The 11,782-nt window shown below is 59.0% G+C and overlaps 1 protein-coding gene and 1 long non-coding RNA gene across 3 annotated transcripts; one reads left to right on the top strand and one right to left on the bottom strand.

Moving 5' to 3' along the window:
* Positions 1 to 1,285: 1,285 nt before the first annotated feature.
* On the bottom strand, positions 1,286 to 3,697 carry LOC108501969. Of its 2 annotated transcripts, none has more exons than XR_001876315.1 (3): positions 3,570 to 3,697; positions 2,351 to 2,647; positions 1,286 to 1,571 (listed from the first exon to the last, which is right to left on the bottom strand). It is a non-coding gene; the product is annotated as an uncharacterized LOC108501969 (long non-coding RNA). The 2 variants fall into 2 exon arrangements; XR_001876316.1 differs by having other exon boundaries at positions 2,463 to 2,647.
* A 3,080-nt stretch (positions 3,698 to 6,777) lies between these two features.
* Positions 6,778 to 11,717, top strand: ST3GAL2 (ST3 beta-galactoside alpha-2,3-sialyltransferase 2). Its single transcript, XM_017824422.1, has 7 exons — positions 6,778 to 6,858; positions 6,949 to 7,374; positions 7,462 to 7,655; positions 7,945 to 8,124; positions 8,304 to 8,349; positions 8,508 to 8,627; positions 8,913 to 11,717. Exons 2-7 carry the CDS (start codon positions 7,042 to 7,044, stop codon positions 9,084 to 9,086), a joined length of 1,047 nt encoding a protein of 348 aa, XP_017679911.1. The 5' UTR covers positions 6,778 to 6,858; positions 6,949 to 7,041; the 3' UTR covers positions 9,087 to 11,717.
* Positions 11,718 to 11,782: the final 65 nt, after the last annotated feature.

The raw sequence follows: 11,782 nt of genomic DNA, 5'->3' as shown, positions 1-11,782 counted from the left end.
GGGGCTCACGGAGCTGCTTCCCTCCAGCCGAGTGCCCCGAGATACTGTGTGCAGAGCTGGGGTGGCCACAGAGGGGACCGCGCTGGGAGGGCTGTTTGCGGGTGACCCCGGTCCCCACCAGTGCCAGTGTGAGGTCCCTCAGCAGCAGTGTGACACATGGCTGCGTGACACATGGCGCCCATTGCATAGGTAGTGGCAGCCAGGATTTCACAACCAGCCTGAGCGTCCCTGGGGACAGGGTAGGAAACTGTGTCACAGAGCAGGCGATGTCCCTTGCCTGCTTCTGTTTGTGAGTGGGGCACCAGCATGGGCACTGGTGTGAGATCTCATTGGTGTGCCTGTCCCACTGTTTTGTGGTGTTTCCCTGGCTGAGGCACGGCTGCCAGAGTGGAATTGGTGCCAGAGCCTGGATTTCAGGGCCTGGTGATGCAAGGGGTCCTCACACGTGCCAGGGGCTTGGGTGCTCCTGGCGCAGGGGAAAGGCAAGGTTTTGCTCAGGCTCCAGCTGCAGAGTCAGAGCACTTATCCCAGAGCTCCCAAATATTTCCCTGGAGCAAGGGCTTCCCATCCCAGCAGGAGAATTTTTAGGGGGGAGGACATCACTCCGGCAGCGTGCAGGCTCAGACTGGCGGAAGGGCCGAGTCCCCTCCTGCTGCCAACAATCATAACACGTGGCCGGGGGGAACCAAATCACACCAAACCCCCAAAACTTGCTGAGGTTCCCTCCAGGAAGACGTGTGGGCTGATGGAGGCAGTTTTGCCCCGCATTATCTGGGGCTCCCCCGTTTCCAGCCCTGAGTGGCCAAGGCGGTGAGAGCCGACGGGAAGTTCCTCAGCGCTCTGGACTTGGTTTTCCTTGTTCTTCTCCTTCCATCAGAGCCAGAGGTCGCGGCGGCAGCGGGGAAGCTCGGGCTGGGGGGGATTGCCTTGCCCGCCGCCCCCAACCCCACCCCAGCCGCGCGCGTGCCCGTCTGTCTGTCTGTCTGTCTGTCCCCATCTGGCAGCGAGCGGCGGCCCCGCTGCCGGTTGTGTGCGGCAGCTGCCTGTCAGAAGCGTTTCCCTCTCCTCCGAGGAGCTCATGGCGGTTCTCGGGATCGGCGGGGCGCGCTCCGCTCACCGCCCACGCCTCGCCGGCGCCGGAGGCAGGCGGGGAGAGCCCCGGCAGCCGCTCGCTGGGGGAACGCTTGGATTTTCATGCCCAAACAAGCCCCAAACTGCCGCCTTTTCGGTGGAGGGCTCTGGCGGTGCCGAGGGCGCGACGGTTTCGCTGCGGGCTCTCGGCGCGCCCGATGCTGCCCAGCTCGGCACACCGAGGTCCCGGCAGCTCCACGGCTTTCCTCTGCTCCCGCCGCATCAAATTCTTGCACGAGTGCAAACTGCGAATTGCTCTCTTGGCCGGCTTCAGTGCTTCTTCGTGAGCCGGGATTTATCAGAGCCCGCTGGACCCCGGGGGCTTGGGATGTGGTGGGAGAGGCTGGGAACCTCCTCTCCCTGCCCTGCTGGGCTCTGCGCTGCCCTCCGGGACACCTCCTGGCTTCATGTGGCTCTTTGCCGTCGGTATCTTCCATAAGCTTTTTTTTTGGAAAATGCAAGAGATTTAGGTCCCAGCTCTATGGCAAAGTTCCCAAAGATACCCCCAAAACTGCACATGGATAAGTGGTAAATATATACAAAAATTTGTATCATCTATCTGTATATCTGCACTGTGATATATGGATTTTCTTTTTTTTTTACTGGAGGGGTGGTTCAGTGCTGGGGATCTAAAATAACCCCCTCAACAATCGCTCTTGGGAAACCAGAACAAGCTGCAGTCACTTTGCTCCGGGTGCCACCATGTCCCCACCAAAGGACTTTTTTGATCTGCAGCAGTAATTGGGCTAATTAGGAAGCTGGAAATGCTCCCCCTTCTCCCCAGGTGTCTGAGCCCCAGCTAGCAGAGAGAAGTCAGGGGCCCTTGCCAGTGGAACTGCTCTAATTTTACATTTAATGGGAGTCCCTGGCTGTAACTGGGCTGTGCTGGGATTGATGGCCTCTGGCCTGGGAGGCCCATAACTTCCCTGTGATAAAATCTCATAGGTACAATTTCCCTAATGACATCAAAGGCCTCTGGGTGTTGCCTGCAGGCAGAGCAAACCTGGACTGGTTTACCCACAGTGTGAGCCAAGTTTGCAGTTCTCAGCTCGGGCTGTGCCCCGGGGGAGAGGGGGCGGCTGTGGGTCACAGCACCCATTAACCAGCCCTCCAGAGCCAAAGGAAAGCCTTTGGTTTTCCACTGCCTCCCAGCCTCGGTGCTGATGAGACCCAGGGTGGAGGAAAGGAAAGTGCAGTGGGGCCCCGTGTCCCTGCTCACCTTCCCAGGGCAAAGGGCCACAAACGGCAGCAGTGGCGGCACCTCCCTGGTGCAGCATCTGCCCGTCCCACACTCCTGCACATATTTTCCTGGTGAGGCATCAGGCACAAACCTTAAGGGCCCAGGCTGGTAAAACAAGCAGCAGTGGTGGAGGGAGAGTGGTTCCTTCCTGACAGCCAGCGGGGACGCTCGGGGTGCTGCCGGCGGCTCGCAGGGTGCTGCAGTGATGGATTGGGAGCAGGGGCCCTGCCCGTCCTGGGGAGCATGTCTGTGGTGTGGCCACGTCCTTGCAGGCACCTGAGGAGGGAGGGAGAGAGACTGATTCAGGGGTGTCTGTGGGATGCAGCCCTGCTGCACCAGGCAGGGAGGGGGACACAGACCAGGCAGATTGTGCTGATCCCAGTCTGTGGCTGTGGGAGGGTGAGGTGGAAGTGTGGCTGGCAGCGGGCAGCCGGCTCCCCTTGGGGCCAGATGGCTTTGCACAGGGAGGGTGCCCACCCAGCATGGCCCCGTCAGGCAGCTCAGGGTGTTGGAGCTGATGTAGTTCCCCAAGGGTTCCCACTGCGGTTGAGCCGAGGGGCTCAGGATGCTGCTGAACCAGTCCCTGCAAGACCCATCCACCAGCAAGGGTGGGAGCCTTCTATTCTGAGCTTTCCCACTGCTGGCACTCCCCTGTGCCCCCAAATCCCATAGGAAATGGCCTCAGTGAGGCTGGCTCTGTCCCAGCTCTGTGCTGGGGATTTGGTCTCCACGCTTTTTCCTGGCCTTATCCCAGCGCTGAGGGACAAACCCAAAATAACCCCTCCAGAGGCCAGGAACAAGGAAAGGCTGGAATTGCTGCTCTTGGCAACCAGGGGTGCAAGTAGGGTTTAAAACATGGGAAACCCAATTAACTTGGCTCCATTAGCTGATTGAGCTGGCTGATAAGAGTATGATTAATTAAAAGGATGAAGAATAAGTTACCAGGTCTTCGCTGCTGTCGGGATGTGGCAATGGCTTAATGCATGAAATTGGCTTCTTCTCTTAATACCTGGTGCTCAGCTACTACTGGCCATCGGTCCTGCATGGCACTGATCCACAGCAGGGAGAAACATCCTTGTGCCAACACCGGGTCTGCTCCCTGCTCCTCTCCCATCCAGCTTCCAGGGACGAAAAAAAATTCACGGGGAAAATATAATCCCTCTGGATGGGCAATGCAGGAGACAACCTTCTTCATTACCTGTGCTGTTCTCACCAGCTCTTGGTCAGGCTCTGGAAGCCCCGTGATGCAGAGGGACAGGGTATGGTCCCTTCCAGGCTAACAGGAGCTGACGTGGAGGCAAGTGGGGCGCGTTCCTCAGCGCTCTGCCTGCGGGGCTGCAACCTCTGGTGGCGCTCGGGCCTGGCAAGAAAGGAAATTAGGACAGTTTTATACATTTTTGTAATAATCCAGCTCGCTGAAGTTGGGTCTGAGACAAGGACAGGTCACCACTCGGTGTTTCTGCCTGGGGCTGAAGGAGGTGGGAGAAGACTCAGCTCACATCCACTCCTTCCCTGTCAAAAAAAACCCCCAGCCCTAACTCTCAGTTTTTCCATCATGACAGCAGGAGAGATGCTGGTCTGGTCCAAGGGGTCCCTGTGTGCTTCCCCCTCTTCCACCTGCAAGAGCCATGCACCGCTCTGGCACCCCGTCAATGGTTTGGTGGTGGCAGAAGTGATGTCCCTGCACAGGGGCCATGGGATGGGTGGCACCTGGTTACCTGCATCTCCTGAGGACTTCCAGGGGAATTTTCAGCCCCGTCATCCCTGGGAAGAGCAGCAGTTGGTGCAGGCAGTGCTGCCCCTGCTCCTCCACTCCCCTCCTCTCCCTGCCCCAAACAGGGTGACATCCCATCTCCCAGTGACAGCTCCTTCCTGTGCCCACCCTGCCATTTACCAGCCTGGAAATTGGTGCCAACAACCTCAGGATATCTTAGAAACAAGCAAACAAAGGCAAGAAGACCTAAAGACGAAGGGTGGGGATGTGCCTGGTGGCATTACAGCTGATGGGGAAGGGACAGGCATCCTCCAGGCCCTGGGGCTGTCGGTCACATCACTCCAGCACTCGTCCTGAAATGAAGGATTGTATGATTGGAAAAAACCATCCAGCTGTAAAAGCAGCAGAGCAATTTGCTGGGACCTTTTAATAGCCTCATTTCATTATCTCCTGCAATCAAAGAGAAACTTGTGTTTGATGAGCACAGGGGACCCAGGAGACAATTTAGGATCCTGGGGATGAATTTGGGAGTGGAAGGGTATTTAGTGGCATGGCTGGGTTGCTGGGCTTACTCACCACAGGAGAAATTCTGAAATCCCTTGTTATTTTAAGAAGGAAACATCAAAAATCTGGTGCAAAGTGCTCCTGCAGTGGGGTTTTATTTGTGGAGGCGGGTTGGGTTAGGATTGGGCAGGGAGGGCATGGAAATTGCTGGGGTACATGTGGATGTGTGGGTGCCCTGTGCCTGCTGGGGGCTGTAAGGACCAGTGCAGATGGAAATAGCTGCCAGCTCCTGCTAGGAAAATGATGACTCAAACCAGCCGCTGGGATTTAAGGCTTCTTTTACCGCGCATGAGCTGGGCTGGAGGGGGGGTTTTCCCCCCCGCTGTGGTCGGGGGCAGTTCCGGGAGGCCCCGGGTCGGGGGGGACCAGCACAAAATGTGCTCCAGATGCTGCCAGGGCTGGGATGCATCAGGCAGGACCGGGCTGTGCTGGGGAGCCGGAAAGGGATTTCCCCCTTTTCACCAGGAACAAAAATAACACAAGCACACGTGATAGCTCATTTCCTTTAGCCTTTAAAAAGCCCCGTGGGATGGTGAGCGGCGGGAGCAGGGGAAGGGGCTCTGCCCATCCTGCCTGGCGTCCCTTGCCATGTCGCAGCTGAAAAAAAGCACAAAAATCGCCTTTTACCTCCAAATCCTTCTCGTGTTGTGCATCTGAGGGGGAATATACCTTTGTACTGGCTTTATCCCAAACTCCCCTATATGCAAAACAACCACCCTGCTCTTCCCTCTGGCAACAACCCAAGGAACTCGTTGCAGTCACTTCTGGACATGTGTGTGGCATGTAGTTGTGTTTAAATGCCTCCCCCAGAGCCTGGGAAAGGACTTGGACTGGGATGTGCCCTTGGGTTTTGGCTCTTTCCTTTAAAGACTGTCACCACCTGAACAAATATTTGACGGTGGGTTAAGGATTTGGGCAGGAGGCATCTATGCAATGGGCTGGGGGAGATTTTGGGGTCCATGGTCTCCCCCCATCCCAAGGAGTTTTTGAGGGGTGCAGCAGTCTCTGTCCCTTGTAAGAAAACCAGCGTCTTCCAGAGGATGTTTTTCCTAGGGAAGAGGCATCCTGGTGCCTGCTAGCTCCTAATTAGTGCTGCCAGCCTCATGCTGGCCTAGCTGGGGCCAGGGCTGAGCTGTGGAGATGATGCCACTGCAGGGTTTGGCCTTGAGGGGGGGTGTCATCCTCTCCTCAATAAAGGCCTGGAGGGGAGGTCACATCTCCATTCCCGAGATGCTGGATCCTGTCCCACCTCAGTAACTGGGCTGAAAGGGGATTTTCAGCCTTTTTTTTAAAATTTGGCCAAGGAAGGGGGTCTGGCTTTGCCCTCCCCCCGGCTCGGGGGGCTTGGCCGCTCCTCTCGCCCCTGCCCGGGCGCAGGCGCCGGCACCTCTGCCCTGGCTATTTTTACCCGCCGGGATCACGAGCGAGCGGGTGACCTTCCCTGAGGGATGCTGCCACTCGGGGTGGGGGGGACAGTCCCGGCGTCGGTCCCCGGGGTGCCCGTCAGGCTGAGGAACAGTCGCTTCCCGGCTGTCTCGGCGGCGGCAGCAGCCGGCAAAGAGGGTTTTGGAGGGGCTGCTCATGGCGTGATAGAGAAAAAGGATTGAGCCTACAGAAAGGAGCCCCTTGTTCGGCTCCGTAGGCGAGTTCGTGGCTGAGCCTTTGTCTGGCAGGGACAGGGAGGGCACAGCCCGGGAGCTGCGGGGGTTTCCCCGGCAGAGACAGCGGTGCCGGCACCTCGGCTCCCTTCGAACCTGCGCCGGCTCGTCCCCTTTGGGGATGGCTCGTACCCTGTGCCAGGGATGGCCCGGGAGCCGTTCTGTCGCGTTCGGTGGGGAATAAACTCCTGAGCCCCTGGCGCCCTCCTCCAGCTCTGCCGGCTCTATCGCCGCCCCGCGACCCGCTGTCCCCTCCTTCCCGCTCCAGGCCGGTGTCGTGGTGGCCGCGTTCCCGAGCCAGGAGCTGCGGGCCCGGTGCCAGCGGATCAGCTAAACCCGGGGATGACGAGCACCGTGGCAGCTGAGCGCCAGCCGGGGCCGGGACCCGGAGGAGCCGCCGGGACGCGGTGCCGCGGCTGAGCCCGGCGAGCCGAGTCGTGCCCGAGCCCCGCGGCCGGGGCCAGCAGCAGATGCTCCCTACCTGGCACTCGGAGCCACCGGGGGCCCTCGCCGCGGCTGAAGAACGCGGATGGAAAGCTGCAGCCCAGCAGGTAGGAGCCCGGTGCGGTGGGGCACGGGGGGCTCTACATCACCCCCCACCCCACTGCCACCGCAGGGAGTTAAAGCTCTCGTTCCCGCAGGGAGCCTTGCTGGCCGGCTGACACCATCCCGCGCCCTATGCCCGCGCCCTGTGCCGGAGCGGGCGCCGTCCCCGGCTCAGCCACCCGCCGACCATGAAGTGCTCGTTGCGCTTCTGCTTCCTCTCGACCGCCTTCCTGCTCGTCTTCGTCATGTCCCTCCTCTTCACCTACTCCCACCACAGCATCGCCTACCTGGACCCCGGCGGGCTGGGCGGCATCCACCGGGTGAAGCTGGTGCCCGGCTACGCCGGAATGCAGCGGCTCAGCAAGGCGGGGCCGTACCCCCGGGGCTGCGCCTGCCGCCGCTGCCCCGCCGAGGAGCCCGGGGCCACCGACTGGTTTGACGGGCGCTATGACGGCAGCGTGTCCCCGGTGTGGACCAAGGAGAACATGGACCTGCCGCCCGATGTGCAGAGGTGGTGGATGGTGAGCACAGGGATGGGAATGCTGTGATGTGCTCTGGCACGGGGGGTCACTGGCTGATGCCCCCCTGCCTTCCTTCCCTCCCTGCAGATGCTGCAGCCCCAGTTCAAGTCCCAAAACACCCACGAGGTCCTGAGCAAGCTCTTCCAGATCGTGCCAGGAGAGGATCCCTACCGCTCCCGTGACCCGCGGCGCTGCCGCCGCTGTGCCGTGGTCGGCAACTCAGGCAACCTGCGTGGCTCCGGTTACGGGCCGGAGATCGACGGGCACGACTTCGTCATGCGGTGAGGGAGGGTCGGGGAGCACTGCCGGGGGCACTGCCCACCCCCCAGCCCCACGGGCAGCACAAGATGCTGGCACCTCTGGGTGCTGGGATGGGTGGGAGTGGGTCCAGCCCTGCCACCTCCCCTGGGCTGGCTGGGGGGGACCCTCATGTCATCCCTGCGCTCTGAGCATCAGCAGGCTGGGAAACTGCTCCTTGGCAGCATTCGGGGGAAATCCGTGTCACCTGCAAGGCACGGGGTGGGTGTGTGGTGTGGGAGGGTGGTGTGACCTTCCCGGCTCTCTCCCCAGGATGAACCAGGCCCCCACAGTGGGTTTTGAGGGTGACGTGGGTGGTCGGACCACACACCACTTCATGTACCCTGAGAGTGCCAAGAACCTGCCCGCCAACGTCAGCTTTGTGCTGGTGCCCTTCAAAACCCTGGACTTGCTCTGGATCGCCAGTGCCCTCTCCACTGGCCAGATCAGGTTGTAAGTACCCAGTGGGCACCAGCAGCACCTGGCTGGTCACTCACCTACCTTGGGGACAGCTCCCCTGGGAGCAGTGGGCATTCACTGCTTCCTCCCTCCCAGAGCATCCCTTGGCAGCTCAGGCTGGAGATGGGGGGGTGGGACCCCTGAGAGCTCACCTGCCTTTCCTCTTTTCCCAGCACATATGCGCCTGTGAAGCCTTTTCTGCGTGTGGACAAAGAAAAGGTACGGGGGGCTCATCCCCACAATGCCATAAGCACCTATTTGGCCACAGCCCCTGTTACCCCATCAGCCCCCAGGGTTCCCAGTGCTCCTTCCCAGGGTGCCAGTGCTGACTGGGACGTGGCTGGGGCTCCAGCACTAACCCCAGCCCGTCCTCCCAGGTACAGATCTACAATCCTGCCTTCTTCAAGTACATCCACGACCGCTGGACGGAGCACCACGGGCGCTATCCCTCCACTGGCATGCTGGTGCTCTTCTTCGCCCTCCACGTCTGCGACGAGGTAGGTGATGGCTCCTTCAGCTCCCGGCTGACACGGGGTGGGTTTGCTGGGATCCTGAACCTTGCAGGGCTAAGGAGGGAGGTGGATTCTTTGGGTCCAACCGCAGCAGCGTTCACTTGCTCTAGTTGCCTGACACCACGGTGATGGGCACCCTTGAGGGGTGGGAAGGCTGTGCAGGGAGACAGGGAAGAGAAAAATCACCCTGGCATTGCAGCAGGTGCCCAGACAAGGGGGTCCCCCAGCCTGGGGATGGTTTCTGGCTCACTCCCTTCCTTGCCCCTGCAGGTGAACGTCTTTGGGTTCGGCGCTGACAGCCGGGGGAACTGGCACCACTACTGGGAGAACAACCGCTACGCGGGGGAGTTCAGGAAGACGGGGGTGCACGATGCCGACTTCGAGGCGCACATCATCGACATGCTGGCCAAAACCAGCAAGATCGAGGTTTACCGGGGCAACTGAGGGCTGTGCCGCCCCCGGCTCCCTGCTCTGCCGGGTCCTGCTGCCTGCGGGGCAGAGGGCGAGGGGCTCCCTCATGACCTCGGGTGACGAACACCAGTCGGGCAGCGCCGGTTCCGCGCCGCTGACAGAGCCACCTCGGCGATATTTGGTGCCTCCAGCAGCCAATCAGGTTCAGAGCTAAAGGAGACTTTTTGCTTTTTTTTTTTAATAATTATTATTATTATTATTATTATTAAGAAACCCAGCTGAGAAAGGATTTATAAACACAATCAGCGACTGACCAGGCGGCGGGGGCGGCCGCCTCGCATCTCTACAGTCAAACCAAATGCTGCTCTTTTTAAAACAAGACAACCCCCCACCCCGAAGCTGGGTGACTTTGGGGAACCCCTCGAGCACCAGCGTCTGGGCCGAGGGGGCCGAGGGAGCCGTGGCGGCTGCGCAGCCTCACCAGTGGAACCGGCTGCTTCTTTTTTCCTCTATTTTGGGTTTTTGTTGTTTTTTGGTTTTTTTTTCCCACCTGGGGCAGCCGATGCCTCGTTTCTCCGGAGAAGGCTCCCAGCAGAGGCAGGTCCCAGCACATGGATCCGTGGGGAGCTGGCAGCTGCAGGAAGCTGATCATTGCCGATGCTCCACTGCAGGCTGGTGATCACTGGCACAGCCGGGCTGGGAGATGAAGAGGAACCCTGACTTCAACACCCAGGATCTCTGCTCCTCTACCCGAGGACTGAGGAAGGATATGACAAATTTTGGGAGCGACTGTGCAGGAGGCAGCTCAGAAACCCACAGGAGCAGCAGCCCAGTCCCTCTGGCTGGGTGGGCTCTGTGAGCGGCTGCAGGATTCACAAGGCTGTGGGATGCAGCAGGGTCAAGGAGACAGGATTTCCTTCGCTTTCAGGCTGGGAAAAAACAGATTAGAGATAGCTTTAGAGGGTGATTGAACCGTGCTTTTGCTTTTGTGTTGCTCTAAAGAGCTCTGGTGAGAAGCTGAAATCCCAAAGTCTGCTCCATTTGCGAGGGTGGCACTTGGTTTAGACCAGTCTGATACAGCTGGTGCCCTCAGGGTCCCCAGGGCTTCCCAGGCTGGACAGGCATGAGACAGGGAGATGCTGAAGGAAACTGCCTCCCCAGAGGTGTCATTAAAACCACTTTTCTTTGGGTCAATCAGATGGGTGGGGGTGATTTTTTTGGTTTGTGGTTTTTTGTTTGTTTTTTTTTTTTTTTTAGGAGGTGCTGGAAAGCTCAAGAAAAAGGCAATCATGGAAAAGGTCCCCCAGAGAGGGACCCTCCACCTGTGCAGCCGGTGCCAAGAGTGGGGTGGGGGCTGTGGGGTTGTGCCCAGGTGGGGAAGCCCTGCCCACACTGCCTGGTTGCAATAGTTGTTTGAGGAACAATCACCACAGGGTTTTTTTGGGCTTTGAGGATTTTTACCCTTTTGTGTCCGGCTTTTCTGTAGCAGCCTCTTACCTGTTTCTCTGCTTCAGTTTGGTTGTTTTTCAGGGTTTTCTTCTCTTTTTTTCTTTGAGGTTTCTCTCTGCAATCGTCAAACACCAGGGTGTGGGTTGGTCACCTGGAGCAGGCACTCAGGAGCCCCTGGGCTGGAGAAATTCAGCTTTTCTGTCTGCAGGGCTTTAAACCCTTGAATTTTGTGATGGGTTTTGGTAGGTGTGGAGCTGCCCCAGCGCTGGCAGCCCTGAGCCCCGGGGCACAGAGGCAGGTGGCAGCGAGCCCTGCTCTCCACCTTCCTGGGTGGCTTTTTAGTTTTTGTTTTGTCTGGTTTTTAAGGGGAAGAAAAGTAAAAACCACAAAACCACAAGCAACAACGAGTGCCTTGACCATCTCCCATCGGCCATGCCAGGCTGTGCCCGCTCCCGTGCCGGCAGCAGGGACTTGGCCAATGTATCTGGCAGTCGTACCCACCTCCCTCCTCACACCAGGCTGGATCTTAGTTGGGAAGAGAGGGACACATCCAGGCCACTATACTGGTGGCTAGAAAGGCCAAATCTAGTGTGATGAGGCCAGACCAGCTCCTGTTAGAGCTGAGCAGGGCCCGGCCTGACAATCACAGGGCAAGTGGAGGCGCCGGGCGCCGAGCCCGGGTACCAAACCCTGCAGCAGCACAGTGCTGGCACCTGGCAAAGGGCGTGTTCACAGCTCGGGGCTGCCCTGGCAGTAGTTTGTTTTTTTTTTTTTGCTAACTTCCTTCCCCTACCCCCTCTTTTTTTTTTTGTTGATAATTATTATATTATTATTATGTTTTATTTAAGCTGTCCCACTAGGACTGGCGAGCACTCGCGTGTCGCGGGCAGGGCCGCGGGCAGGAGCACGCGCGGCCGGCGCACCACTGTACTGTACATAGAGGAGATGTAGGCAGAGGCTACGGGCAGGGGGGCAGGCAGGGAGGGGGTGCCCAGGCTTGCCCACCTGGCAAAGGTTAGTCTGCATCACGCGGTGCCTGATCCGAGCACCCGTCGCCTCCCGCCCCGCCGGGACCGGGAGAGACCAGTGCTCTGACCCAGGGCTGGGAGCAGGCGGGCAGCTCAGCCTGTAGCCTCTGTGTACATGGGTACTTCTGCACACAACTGTCTTAAAACAACTGTTTTTTTTAAAAGTCAATAAAAACCATGCATCAAATCTGCTTGGGGGTTTTTGTCTGGTAGCCCTGACTGCTGTGCCTTTGCCTGCACCCAAACGCGGTC

This window comes from Lepidothrix coronata, unplaced genomic scaffold, assembly GCF_001604755.1.
Source record: "Lepidothrix coronata isolate B3197 unplaced genomic scaffold, Lepidothrix_coronata-1.0 Scaffold110, whole genome shotgun sequence".
In the NCBI taxonomy this organism is placed as follows: domain Eukaryota; kingdom Metazoa; phylum Chordata; class Aves; order Passeriformes; family Pipridae; genus Lepidothrix; species Lepidothrix coronata.
This window is presented reverse-complemented; position numbering and strand designations above follow the sequence as displayed.

What these genes read in the sequence shown, in the direction of transcription:
- ST3GAL2 (XM_017824422.1), top strand. Translation starts at nt 7,042, where the DNA reads ATGAAGTGCTCGTTGCGCTTCTGCTTCCTCTCGACCGCCTTCCTGCTC. An exon ending in TCCACTGGCCAGATCAGGTT is followed by an intron (nt 8,125 to 8,303) that starts GTAAGTACCCAG and finishes CTCTTTTCCCAG; the next exon opens with CACATATGCGCCTGTGAAGC. An exon ending in TGCGTGTGGACAAAGAAAAG is followed by an intron (nt 8,350 to 8,507) that starts GTACGGGGGGCT and finishes CCGTCCTCCCAG; the next exon opens with GTACAGATCTACAATCCTGC.